General features: G+C 38.6%; 1 protein-coding gene across 1 annotated transcript in view; it reads right to left on the bottom strand.

Moving 5' to 3' along the window:
* Window positions 1–1,674: 1,674 nt before the first annotated feature.
* The window catches only part of LOC105939181, a 56,789-nt gene continuing 42,925 nt past the window's right edge, over window positions 1,675–15,538 (bottom strand). The window contains exons 11-12 of the mRNA XM_036136670.1: window positions 2,483–2,737; window positions 1,675–2,277 (exon numbers count right to left, since the gene is read on the bottom strand). Of these exons, the coding sequence (XP_035992563.1) occupies window positions 2,105–2,277; window positions 2,483–2,737 (428 nt within the window). The 3' untranslated portion in view covers window positions 1,675–2,104. The remainder of the gene's footprint in view (window positions 2,278–2,482; window positions 2,738–15,538) is intronic.

Here is a 15,538-nt window from a genome sequence, read left to right as displayed (position 1 = left end):
TAACTAGAACAACAGAAACGAGAAGGAAGCATGTTTTTTTTTTTTTATTATTTAAGAAAACGGCCCTTTATGTACAATTGTGAAGTTCACACAAAACCTTGTAAATTTCCATTTACAAATGTTCCGTTTTTTTCAGTCTTTTGCATGTGCAGGTTATTCTCTTTACAGACATTTATAAATAGACAGTTGTTTTAGACTTGTTACTGAATTTCAGAGAGACCTAAAACTTGGACTTCACAAATCTTAAAAAAAAAAGCTATAAAGTTCCTTGCACAGACATCATGAAACAACACGACGCTGTCAAAAGCTCCATGATGTTAATGATTTAACGCTACCGTTAAAACCATTATTTCCAAAATTGCTCCATACCATGAACTAAACTTCATCAAACATTTCTCTTGTCAAAAAGATTACGAAAACCTCCATAATTATTTACATTTACAGAAAACTCAGTCAGAAAAATGGTTAAACTGAGAAAACCTTAAGAACTTATATACATATGTTTGTCTTCATCCAATGAATCCTCCACTTTTCATACACTCACATTACTCTGTCAAACAAGACTTTGTATGAACATATCCATATTTTTAAATAAAACTATGAAAAACATCATAAATATGTTCAGAAAAGTGTCAGCGTCACAAATTGTTCCAAATACCCAGTAGGACGATACATTTTCATTATTCATAGAGCAGTTTTATGAGTGGCATTACTTTGATAGAGAATTTTTGATTTAATGATTCCTTATCACAGCAGATTTTAACTGAGCTGAGCTCCCTCTAGCGTAAATATTTTGGGAGGGAATAAATATGAAAGCTGACAAACCTTCAGGACTTTTTTACATAGAAAAGAGCCGCAACACTTTCCATAAAGGTAAGAGCAAGGTGACTGCTGTGAAGGGGTGTGTGTCAGCATGCAGTTCAGATCACATCGCTCTCTGTGGCCACCTGTCATTGCTTTGCTTTGAACGATAACACTTTACTTTAAACACAACATTTGAAACCAAAGACTCGTACCCTAACCATCAGAACTTTTTTGGCTTTTATTTTTTACATTTGTTGCCACAGCTGCCCTGGGGCAGACTGACAGAACGACATACAATCGTAGGGCCACAACAGCTGAGATGGCTGGAGTTGGACTTCCAATCGGCAATCCAACGGTTACAGGACAAGCCAGTTAACTTGCTTTGAGTTGTTGATGCAGACATGAAGTGAGAATGGTGAATTTGAGCAGAGACAGGGGGGAAAAATCCCCGCTGCGATGCATTTAGCCGCTTCTAACATTGCACCATCGTAGAGTTACAGATACAAACACAGATATGGTCTGTGGCATTTGGCCAGCTGATTTAATCAAAGAGTAAAACCAGTCTTGTAGTGCTTTAACCATTGCCACAATTAAAAACCTATTCTTAATGGGTAACTTTTCAATCATAATTCTGTAGATTTTTTTTTTTTTTTGCTTTCTGGTAATTAAAACAGATAAATATACAAACGAGAGCAACTTTTTTGACAGTTCAGTCGCATTAATATACAGTTTGACTCAACAAAGCATAGCTTACAAATGGTAAGCAATGACATAATAATAATAATAATAATAATAATAATAATAATAATAATAATAATAATAATAATAATAATAATAATAATAAGTAATAATAATAAGTGGTGAATGATATCATGATCACGATGTATTTATAAAAACAAAACTATAACGAGAACAAATTCACATGGGGAACATATACATAAATATACATTTGCAGTTAGTTTTCACATTGCCTTGACAGTTTTGACACCATTTTTCCCTTTACCTTAATCATTAAGAAATCCAGCTGAGTAACAACAACTAAGAGTAAACAGTTATATTTCACTGTAGCCTCAGTGTAAAGTAAGCAACCACTGGATTTTAGATACAGAGTTCTTGTCACTTTCTCACAATACTGAAACCACCTTGGAGGAAGTGAATTCGTCCATTCAGTAAGTAGAACACATTTTATGTCCTTTTTTGGTAATAGAAGAACCTGCAGCTACAGCCACCTCAGACCAGAGGCACAACAGCTAAGCGTGTTCAAAGCTTCAGCCTCACATTGTCCATTCAGGCATATTGTTTACGAACTTTGAGGAATGAGTTGATGCCTGGTGCCCAAACGGAAAACGTCCTTTAGTTGGTACTCTCCCATTTTATTCTGTTTGTAGTAAAAGAAGTAGAAGACTGCTGCGACAGCCGCAATCACAATCACAGCCAATATTACAGCCACTATAATGTATTTTGTGAAGTCAACTGCAAAGGAGAAGAGAAAAAAGGAAGAGCGCACGTCAAACATCAGATGATTCAAATACCCAAAACAGTCCCATTGAACTTCCTTCTTAGGGTGAAGTGGGTTAAAGGTAAATGGAAACTGCTGTGGTAATGCTGAAAAAAATGTCCTGTGGCTCATTTCCCAGAAATGTTACAAACTCTAGATTCTGACCATGAGATAACTCACCTTTGACATTTACGTTAAATGTAACTTGTGCAGTGCTGACGCTGTTTCTGACAGTACAGACATACTGCCCTGCATCCTGGGAATCGACTGATTTAATTGTCAGAATGGGTTCACTGTGGTGGCCTGTCTTGGACGGCAGTGACCAGTTGTACAAAGGGTTTGGGTTCCCATCAGCCAAACAGGTCAGGTTTAAAGTTTCTCCTTCAGTGATGTCGATTGGAGCTGGATTAGCTGGAACCTTCAGCTTAGGTCCATCTGTGTATACAGAAAAGAGGGAAATAAGATGTAAATTTTAATACTGCAGAAAACACTGCAAAAAAATCCACAAATGTGGAAAATTAGCAAACCTATTTACAGAAAAGTTTTTACACTTCATTTTACACACTTCAGCTTTGACATCTTTGAACACATGATCCACTTTATCTTACTGACAAACTTAACTTACATATTATTTTCTCTATTTGCAGTTTAGTTGTAATTTTATTCTCTACACAATATACACATCAAGAAAATGTGATCAGATTTCGCATTTAAAATACTAAAGTTACGTTTTGTGCCCGAATAAAAATAAATAAGAAGTTATTTGGCAGTAATAGTCTATTTCTATGGAAATAAACATGCTACAAAGTTATACAGAACTGCATAGTTAAAAAAAAAAAACATTTTTGTTCTAAAATCAGGCTGATAGTATCAGCAAATAGCTGTTTGGGTCAAACTCAACTGATGGCTGTCTTTAGAAACGTGTCCTGGTTGAGTCACATCGATTTTGTCCTGTACTATAACCTAACAACCTGTTTTTTTCTGTATATAATAATAATGTTTTTTGGAAATTAATTACATGTAAATTGTCATGATTTAGGTTTGCGTTTGCTTGGTTTTGGACTTTTCTGAACTAATTCGTTTCCACTCCCCTTAGCCAACAGCCATCTGTCACCATCCAATCAGCTCAGTCCACGCCTGTCACCAGTCAATTAGCTCAGATCAGCTCCACCTGCTGCCATTAATTACTGCCAACTCTGTTCACCTGTGCCCCTGTCTATATATACCTGCCTCAGCCAGCTCATCCATGACAGATCATCTTGTGTGATGCGCTCTGCTTCTACCAGTTCCTGTATGCGCAGGCAGCTTGACTCTTCTTCTTTGTATGCGTTTTTAGCCCTCACTGATGAAAGTTGCCTGTCTGCATGCTGCAGTTCTGTCTGTTTCCCTGTGAGTTCCAGCTGCTCGCTCTGCCCGTTCTGGTGGCTCCTTGGTCCACATCGTCTGTTCTGGTCAGCGTCTGCCTTCATCGCTGGTTTTGGCCGTCACTGCCTGGAAACCCTGGTCAGTCTGGTTCTGCTTGCCTGCCTCACCTGCCACTACTCATCCCCTGCAATAAACCTTTTAAAACATAACTCTCTGTCCGGTTTGACTATTGGGTTTGAACTTGGAATCTTTACAGTAAATAATTTGAATTAACACATAATTGATTTGTGTTGGTTTATAAAAGTAAAAACTAGTTTACAAATGCTTTGATAATTGTAAGTGGATTTATATCCATGAAAAAGTAGTAAAATATGTCTTCAAGGGCTGAAAATCATTATCCTTTTACAGATGTGGCTCGTTAGTCAGATTATTAATACCTTTTGAAAGTAACAACTTTTAGGTATTGAATATACTTTTTGATAAGCTCACATTTCTATAATAAAAATATTTTTCACATTGGTCTGATATAACAGTGAAATTCTAATTTATGCGAAATATCAGTGTGTTTAAACTTACAGTGAACTGTGGCAGTGAGATTATCTGACTTCACCACCGGAGGGGGCTGTGGTCCTTCAGCTCCGAGTTCCAGCTTTGCTTCACACCAGAACTGGGCTCCATTATCTTCCTTACTGGCGTTGAAACTCAGAGCAAATCTCTCATTCACTGGTTCCTTTGAGGTACTGGTGGCTTTCTTCTGACCCAGTTTTGTCTGTCCTCTGTAAAAGGTCACAACGAGGTTTCTAGCAGGAGCTACGTTCAGTACAGAACACTGCAGGGTGTACTCTGTGTGCTCAGTCCGAGGTCCAGTGTGGTTAAAGCTGATGGAAACATTTTCTGGGGGTTCTGGGGAGAAAGAGATAATAAAAGAAAAACAATTATTGATTGAAATAATACTAATACCTGTCTATAATTACAAAAAACATCAATAGGTAAGACAATAAAAATGTTACAATAATGGATAAAAAAAAATAATACTCACGGTAGACAATAACAGACAGATGGGTGCAACACTGATTATCCACGGTAGAATAATAGCACTTTGGAGCTAAATCCCACTGTGTGAGACGGTCCACTGTCCAGGTCAGTGTGGTTCCATTTTTTGTAGTGTTTCCCACAGATTTTTCCATAGCAATAACATTGTCACTGTGGGAAAGACAGGCCTTCTGGCAAGCTACACATGTGGCAGAGGCTGGATCTCCGTACTTCACCACCAGTGCAGATGGAGTTAATACAGGTTTATCTGCACAGTTGACATCTGTAAGAAACAGTAAATAATTTGAGTACACTTGATATTTGTCATGTAATTTATATACAAATACTTTTTGCAAATATATTGTTTAAAAGCCATAGGCTAAGCATCTTAGGAACATAGAGGTTGAATTTTATAATCAGTAGTTTTTACATACGGTTACTATTTTCTCTTTATATTTAACTGCGTTCAACTGAGATACAATCAGTATCAGTCTGATCTGGGAAATGCTGGATGAAATTTCTCAACTGTGCTTCTTTTATCTCATTTCATATGTTCCAAATAAAAGCAAAAGGAACAAGAAGCTGCTGCCAAACAGAATTTACATTTTGAATAAGCCACAGGAATGACACAAAGCAACTTAGAATTAACTCTAGTTAATCCCTGTTTTTGGTCTTGATGTTGATGCTGTCGATGTTTCAAGTTACCTGATGTTGGTATTAGTCTTGGCAGCAGCACAGTTTTCCCCTTTGTCAATTTACACCCTAATGTGGTACACACAAGTTACCATTTCATCGCTTCCTACTTCTGCTTGGTTCCCATGTACTGAACCATAGCTTTACTCCTGTTCTAGATAATATCCACAACCCAATTTCCTCACAGCAGATTATAGGCAAATATTTGAAATCATCAGCTTCATTGTCCAGATGAATTGGGTTAGGGTTAGCCTGTTGGACCCAAAGCAATTTTTTTTCTTGGGATCTCCAGTTAAAGGGGAGTGGACGGATTCCCAAGCTGCAGTACTATGACCTCATCTGACAGATAATAATGTCCAAGTTTCTAAAGGGCCATAGCGAATGTTGGAAGCAATAATATCAAAACCCTGATTTGACACAGCGCAACTCTCAAGAATCTAAACACCAAAATAAAGAATGAAGCGACTGTTTGTGGAAAAGAGGCTGCTCTTCTCAGGGCTTTCATCTAAAATTATCATTATCTGAACAAACATACAGGGAAGTACAAGTATATGCTGGTTTTTGATGATTATTTAAAGTAAGACAAGATAGAGATTCATTTATGGTGCTGGTCGTTTCGCCCCTTCCCCATTTCAAACCTCTGTAACTTTGGCAGATTTGTGCCCAGAAATGTCAGTGGAGCCAGAGGAAGATTTGTACCAAATCATACCCACCAGGAGGATTTGCTTGTATTGAAAAATTAAACTTTAAAGTGCATTTTAATGCTCAGAGTCCTGGGTAAGGAAAACTGATGATGCTGGTGAACATTCTCAGCCGTCCAGGTCATGGTCATTCCAAAAAAGTAAAAAAAAAAAAAAAAATGGGGAGAAGTTAAGGTCCACCCCCATTACTAAGGGGGTGGACCTTAACGACTTTGACGACTCCCCTAACCTGTTTTGGTTCAATTTGCATGTTATCTATTCTAAGCCATTACAAAGAAAGCTTTCTGGATAGGAAGCGAAACGCCTTCAAACTTCGGGAAAAAAGTTGAGTTGTTTTTTCTTGTTTTTATTTTGTTTTTTTTACTTTTCTTGGAAAACTGATTATGTGACTCAGATGAATATGGTCTGCTACAAAATCAATCAGTCATATTTCACAAGAGTCAGCTGACAGCTGGTTCAGACAGAGATCACAATGAATGGAAATAAAGTCTTAGGAATTTATATCTATACATAATGCATATATAAAGTTATATCTATACATAAATTAGTCTTACATGTAGTCTTATTATATATTTATAGCTACTTTATGTCTATGCTGTGACCATGGGACTTGGAAGTCAAATTCCTAGTTTGTTTTCAAACTTAGACAAAAAAGTGGATTCTGCTCTAATTCAGATCAGAAATTTGTTAATACAGTTTGTACTTAAAGAGTTCACCTTTTAGGGTTTTATTCAACTTGTAAGTAGACTTTTGATGCAGGACGTGTAAAATTTTTTCCGAAATTTTTTTTTTTTTTTTTTTTTTTTTTTTTTTTTTTTTTTTTTTTTTTTTTTTTTGCAGGATTACAATAAAGGACAGAATCTAACCCCAGGAATAACAGAACCGTGACCCAGTTACATCCATGATAAGGACTATTTAGACTTGGTGCTACATGTAAAAGACCACAGTGTCCACTGGATAAGCCTTTTTGACAGATAATCTGTCTGAACTATGGCGATCCTAAACTTTTTCTTTCTCGGTATAAAAAGGAAGAACAAAAATCCCAAATGGAGGACGGAAACACTCACTGCAGGCGGAGACATGGAGGCACCGCAGAATATTCAGCAAAGAAATCCCCAGAAAAACGGAGCAGGAAAACATGTTGTCCCTCAATGTTTCTAATCAAGTCGAGTTTTCTGGTCCTAAAAATCGGCCCGAAGTGAACAACGTCCGACTGCGGCGCTGAGCTGAAACTGAAACGCTTTTTCTCACGAAGCTGGGTATATATGATCACAGGGGGAGGAGGAACAACGACTAAAACACGACTGTAAAGTCCCACCGGTGTTACAGGGGCTTTATAAGGGAGACAGAAAGTGAAAATGCAGGGCGGCAAATGCATTACGTATTCCGGGAAAACCCGGTACTATCACCAGCGATGAGTGATTCAGTCTCGTGACTGGCGTTACAAAAAAATGCTGTTTGTCCGCCTCAATAGAAAAAGAGTGATTCAATTAAAACTAGGAGTCAAGGTACACTCGACCTGTTAATTTACATACTTACAGATTTTGAACCAGGTAGGAACACATGAAACTTTTATTTGTCATGTGGAACTAATAATATTGAGTGGGTTTTATGTTGAATGCTGGCTCATAGCCCTACGCAATAGTTTAAATCTTAATAACGTTTTCTAACAATTGAGTGGAGCGGTGTAAAATATACTGAAAAAATAACTCAGTAAACGTAAAAAAAAAAGGTCTTGAAAGAAAATTATTTTGGTAAAAGTGAAAGACACTGATAAGTACTTTATGTAAAATGCCATAGATTGCACACAAGTAGCTTCTACGTTGTTTTTTTGTTTGTTTGTTTGTTTGTTTGGTTGTTGTTCCAAAAATAGTAAAAAACAAAGCAACTGGAGTTGTTTTCCGTAGTTTGAAGACGTTTCGCTTCCTATCCAGGAAGCTTTCTCAATTCAAAAAGTCCGGAGTAATGTGGAGCATCAAGCTTTATACTTCAGACTTTACTTCACATTACTCCAGACTTTTTGAATTGAGAACACTTCCTGGATAGGAAGCGAAACGTCTTCAAACAACGGAAAACAACTCCAGTTGCTTTGTTTTTTACTCTTTTTGGAATGACCATGACCTGGATGACTGAGAATCTTCACCAGCATTTGGTTGTTGTTGTTTTTCCATACATGAAAGTAAGTAAATTACCGCCATAGTTAAGGTTCCTCCTGGGAACGTATGATGGGAACACTTCTAGTCAGGCCTGTTTCTACCTGCAACATCTGGTCTCGTCAGAGTCAAGTCTGGTTCTGTCTTCACACCTCGTCTGCATCCTATGGTCAAGTCACTGTTTGTGGGCGTCTTCCGGTCAGCTCTACATCTGCCTGGATTGCCTGATCATCTGCACGCCTCTGACACTTGATCAGTGGTCAAACCTGACTTTGAGGACTCCAGTCACTCTGACCTGCCTGTCTCACCTGTCTGTCACCATTCACCTTGTTTTAAATAAACCTATTAAGCACCACCTTGTGCTTAGTTGAGTATTGGGTTCCCCATCCATGGTCATATATTTGTAGTATGTAGGGCTTTTTTTTTTTACTTGGGGCCTAGAACTCCCCCAATACAAAAATGGTTTGGTCATTAAGACGAGTTTTTGCCGCAGCTTTGTTTCAGTTTGTATTAGTGCAGTTCAATCTGAAAAACTCACACAGAAAGAAAAGGCAATCAGAAGAATTTTATTGATACAATATTTTAAGAGTTTGGCGCTCAGACCTCGGCAGGAAACATTCACGCTGAATTATACTTCAATATGCATAAGCAGGCGTATGAGAATAGGGATGTTTCCCCCCGGGCCTGAAACTGGTGGTGGAGTGGAGATACATACAGTTTGTTCAGTCCATATGATGATCTGTTTGAGCTAGATGTCCGACTTGATCAACACAGGTTTGCATGAACTGTCCATGAAGAGCAAGCATGAAGCGACTGTGGAGAGGAAAAACTCCCCTTTGGGAAGAAACCTCTGGCAGAACCAGGCTCAACATGGCGGTCTTCTGCCGGACCGTTTTAAGGAGTGACTGGGAATTCCATAAGAGTCCGGGAGGAATTACACTCTGATAGGGACGAGGTTGAAGGAGGACCGTAGGAAAGCCAGGCGGAGCTTGCTACGATGGTGGAGAAGGGGATGGAGGTGGAGAAGTGGATGGAGGTGGAGAAGGGGATGGAGGTGGGTTGAATCCAGTCATCAGAGTCCAAACCGGACACGGCGCAGCCACCGCTTGCTCGCTGAGGAGAAGGCCGAGACAAGGATGTGGAGTTCTTTTAAAATGAACCCAGGATGCTGATTGGCTTCGAGGAGGAGCAGTTCAAAGCTGATTGGCTTGCGTCGGAGGCGGATGAGTCCCTGATTGATGGAGGTAGGCAATAGTTTCTTCAGACTGAACTTTCACTTAAGCTCCATTATTAGTGCAGTCACAGTATTTGTAGATTATTACAGGACAAATTTGTTGACTTTGCATTTTTAATTAATGGTGGTATGAGGTTGCATATCAACTATTTTTAATCTTTAATGTAAAAGAGCCACTAGTCTGTTGAGAGGAAGTGAACTACAACGAGAGAGAGACATTTATTTTCTGAATTCATGCAAGGATTTAATAAAAGAAATCAAAAATCTAAATTCAGTGTACTGGATAAGCAGCATTCAGTTCCTATATTCCACATGTCTGGAATAAACTCCCAGAAACCTGTAAAAGTGCTGAAAGCCTGAGTTATTTTAAATCAAGATTAAAACCCAATTTGTTTAGGATTGCCTTTGACTGTTCTAGTTAAACTGTTAACTGAAACATTGTTAGTTAAATTTTTTAGTCCAACTGTTTTTTAAGATCATTAATATTTGATTTTAGTTTATACTTTCCTGTTTTATTTTGTTTACATTTTTCTAGATTTTATTCCAACTGGGTTTTTTTTTTACATGCTTTTGTTCTGCTTTTATTTTCCTGTTTTAATCATCTTTGCAATGACTTTGCATTGTCCTAGTACTGAAATGTGCTATACAAATAAATTTGCCTTCCCCTGCCTTGTCTTACTGTTGAAATACCATCAGCCTAGTTCAAGATTCATAATGGTAAACAAATAAATATGAAATAAAAGTGACAACAGTAATAAAATTATTATGTAATTGCTACTATTTCCCTGTCGATGGTTTTAGGTTTCACCTAGTCTGAGCACTATCCAGCACATTCTGAGTTTTTGGAATGAAAGGAGCCTCGGCAATCAGTTCTGCACATTTAATAAAAATGGTTCTGAATGCCAGCTTTCAGAACTTTAATCAATGACTCACGGTGCTTAAGAGAAACTTTTATTTTTTTCTGCGTGGATCTCAGAACGGAAATTGAGAGCAGCTGACACCCCATCTGGGCTGAAAGCCATCATTCTCTTTCAGGATTGCAGCAACATCAACAAATTCCACTTCCCCTGCGTCTTCTGCACCAGATACGTCATCATTGCTGTTCTTGTCCTCATCAAAAACCGGAGGTGTCAAGTAGCTAAGTAAATACACTTTGTCACATTACTTAACTAGAAATGTTGATTATTTATTAGTGGAGTAATTATTTTTTTACCTACTTTTTAATTCTACTCCTTACATTTTCAAGCAATTATATGTACTTTCTACTCCGTACATTTTGAAAATAGTCTATTTTAATCCAGCTTGTTTTCGTTCTGGCTTATCAATAAAAAACTAAAACAAACGTTGTTGTTTTTTTGTCGTTTTTTCAGATAAGTAGTGCTACCCGAACACAGTGACTGTGGTTGGAGGCACCAAGTTATTTGCCAAATGTCTCAACAAAAACTTAAGAAGAGCAATACGTAGAAGAACATTGCAGTTTTAGGATTATTAGTTATTACCCACCTGGATTAATCAGTCATTTTGACAACACTGTTTACTATATACAGACAATCTTACAAGGGTAATTGTTATAAGAGGGTAATACACAAATTTTCACTTCCAGTTTTGTTATCTTACATCTGTTGCCTTCACTGTGGGGCCACTTGGATGTTCATTTGCATTCCTATAATAACAAGTAAAAGGTTATTGATGTCTCTGAAGTTTGACTTTTTGCACCAATATTTATAAGCAACCAGACATCGGATTTTCTGCTCCATGAAACCCATGTTGATGCTCAGTATTGCACCAATATGGACCTTTAATATATTTAAATTGTGCATTGTGGCATAGCATTTTTGAAACCTAGTATATATACACTTCTACTTTGGATTCTACGCTGGATAGAATATCATGTTTTTTTCTTTAAAAATGTGTTCCTGTTGCAATGTTTCAAATGGATGTCACTAAGTGCAATAGCCAGTGCATCAAGGCTGTGGGAACCTCTCAGTTGTCTACAAGCAAGGGCTGCTGACTGTCTAGTTAGGGCTTCTGGTTTAACCCAGAGGACCTAGCTAGACAGTCAGCAGCATGAGCAGTCCCACCGAGAAAACTCCTCCTTCTAAATGATCAGCAGTCAACGGTGGTGGAAATGTGGTCTATCGTATTTTATTCCTCAATTACTATATTTTGTTTCATTTTCTTGCATAAGAAAATGCAGGATGACTTTTGTGGTATTTACGTTAGAAAGAAGATCAGGAAGTACCTCTATGAAAGCATCATTTCCAACAGTTGCATAATAAAAGTGTAACTAATCACTAATCAGTCTTTAGACTGATTAGTTACCACCCCCCATTCTTTTCTTTTTGCTATTTAACATTAACATGGTTCTAGGTCAGACTTTAGCAAGTGTGGGCTGTATCATGTAACTATGTCATGTAAATACAGAAACAGATCAATTTACCTCAGTTCTTAATGTTTCTGATAAGTTACATTATAAAAGGTTAAAGTATTTTTCAGAATACTGAAAAACATCCAGGGAGTTGTTTGTTGTGTGCTTGTCAATAAAGGTTTGGAGTATATAAGCAGGGCCAGCCCAGGACAGCATTTGTGCAGGAGCTGCATATATATATATATATATATATATATATATATATATATATATATATATATATATATATATATATATATATATACACACACACACTCCGGCTTCCTCCCACAGTCCAAAAACATGACTGTTAGGTTAATAGGTCTCTCTAAATTGTCCTTAGGTTTGAGTGCGTGTGTGAATGGTTTTTTGTCCTGTTGCCTCCATGTCGCCCTGCGACAGACTGGCGACCTGTCCAGGGTGTACCCTGCCTCTCACCCATTGAAATGGTGGAGATAGGCACCAGCACCCCTCACGACCCCATGAGGGATAAAGCGAGTAAGAAAATGAATGGATGGATGTATATATATATATATATATATATATATATATAATGTGTGTGTGTGTGTGTGTGTGTGTGTGTGTACATTTTTTTTTGTTTGTTTTTGGATTATTATGCTGTTCATCTGCTTTTAACTGTAAGTTCATTCATGTCATGTAAGTTCATGTCTTTAAGGCTTCATTCATACTTAATTTCTGACCAACTATTCCAGGACTGCTTATTCCGGCAATGTCCAACTCCAGATTGTGGTTTCTGTCAGTTGGCCAGATGTTTTACTAACATTTGTGGCAATAAAAAGGCCAGAGCTGCATAGCTGAAATATCTATTTCTCGAGGGAGGGTTGTTGAAAGTGAAAATAAAAATCAACAGCAACCACAAGACTCTATCTGAACGCAGTTATTACTGACAGCAACACTGACTATAAATAACTGAAGAACATTCTCAGTCACTTCAAAATATGCAAGGTCACCAAGAGCTGCACAAGCAAGAAGCAGCTCCCACCCAATGTAATAGCTTGCATTCTGCTCACTGTTTAGTTTTCTCTGTTTTGAGTTCTTTCCCTGTTTGATCCAGGTATTGTTTATGTTCTGTCTCTGGCCTGGGGTCCGTTCTTCGTACGTCGCTAACTCAGTTAGCTGGATTTGATTGTTGACGATTTGGCATGATCTTGGATCGTTTGGTTCTTCGAAACTCATCCTGCACTCGCTGTCATAGCAACATGTGCTCAGACTTAAGCCTGCTCCCGAGCAGGCTTATTTCATGTAAACAGGATTAGATCGCAGCTTTATAAGCGGAGGAGATAGGGAAGTCTGTGTCTAGCCAGTGCACTTGGACCACCTAGTGGCAGAGGATGGGACAGAATTGTGGACGACCATTTTTTTTTTATGTTTAATAAAAGATGAAACAACCAATGCTTAGTTTATGTCGTTTTATATAAACAATTATTTATAAAGAAAAGCCAGCAAGTCATATTTTGCCTGCAATAAGAGATAGTTATGTAAAGTCAGCAATACTACTGCAAATGGTGTATTAGAACTTACTCTGAAGATCCTTTTGAAGCAACTCGATTTCTAGTGCACTTGTTCTCTTTTTCAAGTTGTGGCGTTCAATTTTTCCTCTTAATTTGTGTTTTTTCAGGTCAAAATACAACATTTTTTGTTGAAGATGCCGTTTATATAGGGAACGGATGGCTCCCTGTGTCATTTTGTGAAGAAAAAAAAAGAGTGAAACATGCCTCATGCAACAAAAGTGAAAAGAACCTGTTTTTTTTCTGCCTTCTTATTGGTGACTGATAAAAACAGACAAACACATCATTCAACAGTGTTTTTTTTTTTTTTAAAAAGAGGAAGAAGTTGCTTTTTAAAATACAGTATAATATTTAAAGGCTACCATTTTGTAGAATATTCTTGTATTTCACTTTTTTCCCATGTTCTAGTGGCTCCCGTGGAGGCTCTGACATAAAAGAACTAAGTAAATATGAAAGTATTAAAATGCAAAAATACATACTGTAGAAAGTGAAAGAAACATCTAACATGGACAGCACTTACACATTTAATTTGTCTGCTACTTTTTGCCAGCCCTCTCTCCTGGCTTTAGCAGACTTTGAGGTGTTCCCTGTCGTTTTAATTAATGACTCAAATTCGGCATAACCTTCCATATAAAGCTCGTGTTCTGCTTGGGAGAAAAACTGTGGGCGTTCTTGGCCATGCTGAAGAGGCAATAGTTTCTACTATCGATACATTTCCCCACGCATGAACGCGCAGTTAACTCAGATAACTCAATCCAGCCATACTAATCATAAACAACAGGTGTGTTGGAAGAACCCAATTAGCCGGATCATGATTAGCCGGATGAAATAATCTTGGATGTGTCATTTGATCTTGGCCCACAGTTAGTTATAAAGGGGCCCACAGAGTCCAGTGCCAAACCCATGGCGAATAAAATAAAAAAGTAAAAACGAAAAGTCTGTTTCACAGGGCAGGATAATTAGCCCCAATTTTGCCCGGATCTTCCCCATTCCGACAGGCCTCGACTATCTTATGAGATATTCCTGCAGTAGGTGGTGTGGTAAGAGTGACCTGGTCCGCCACGAAGGACGTTGGGGCCGCTCTGACGTCAGAAAGGGGATGTCCTACATGTTGGATTGTCTAGGCCAGGAATTCCCCGATGACAAACGAGCAGGCAGCCCGTTTGATGTGACCCAGTCAGAAAGTCAGGTGAGGGAAACCCCGACAGAGAAAAAAACAAAACAGCTCGCCTCCATATCATAGTGCAGCAACCATAGAGACCCCTCTTCACGTTCGTCTCTACTACTTTAACCAGCACTTTTTCCTTTTTATGATTTTTCTCCACTAAAATCCATCCACAAACTATAGCCATCGTTCTTCCTTGGCGTCCACGTTTATGTACTCTGAACTCACGTTTTATCATGAGAGGATTCATAAGATTTCCCATCTGACATCTGAATGACCCTGAGTGAAATCTGTTTGTGTGTGGCGTGTTGTGCTTGCTGTTGACAGGACATCACACTGTATGAGCTAAACTGTTTTTTAAGAAGCTGATGGTCGCTGAGAGCTGCATGGGTGTGAGCGTAGGCGCACCTGCACTTTGGGGGTGGGAGAGCGCACAACATTCACTCCATCAGAATCAGAAGTCATTTTTGTCGGGCCATAACGCGGGATCATTGAAATTAAGGGTGTGGTCCGTCTCTGAGCGACTATGCTCAGATTATCTGATCGAGCAGTAAGCTGCTCCACCTGCACTGTCTCTGTTATCGCTAGGAATGGCTCTGTCTCCTCCTCAAACACAACCTGCCCCCCCCCCCACAACCACCACCCCCCAGCTTCCCGCCTCAGCTGGCTCTCCTGCTCCGCTCTGTCTTTCAGATTGCACCTGGACCTCTGCCCTCTCTCTGCTCTTTTGGCGCTAAACCCAAGTATTTCTGTAATAAAAAAGGTGTTTTCCCCCTTACACTAGCTAGGGGATGCTATACTTTAAAATCACATTGATAAAAGCGTTGCTTCTTTCCTGGCTCTGGATGGGCATCATTCCTCTGCAATTCCGTTCCTAGACCTGTTCCTGACATCCTCAGTTTTAAAAAAATATTTACTCATAAAATCCCTCAAGCCTTTCATGTCATCTTCTGTTAT

The sequence above is a fragment of the Fundulus heteroclitus genome, chromosome 5, assembly GCF_011125445.2.
Source record: "Fundulus heteroclitus isolate FHET01 chromosome 5, MU-UCD_Fhet_4.1, whole genome shotgun sequence".
NCBI lineage: Eukaryota > Metazoa > Chordata > Actinopteri > Cyprinodontiformes > Fundulidae > Fundulus > Fundulus heteroclitus.
Note: the sequence above shows the minus strand (reverse complement) of the source record. Positions and strands in the feature narration are given on the sequence as shown.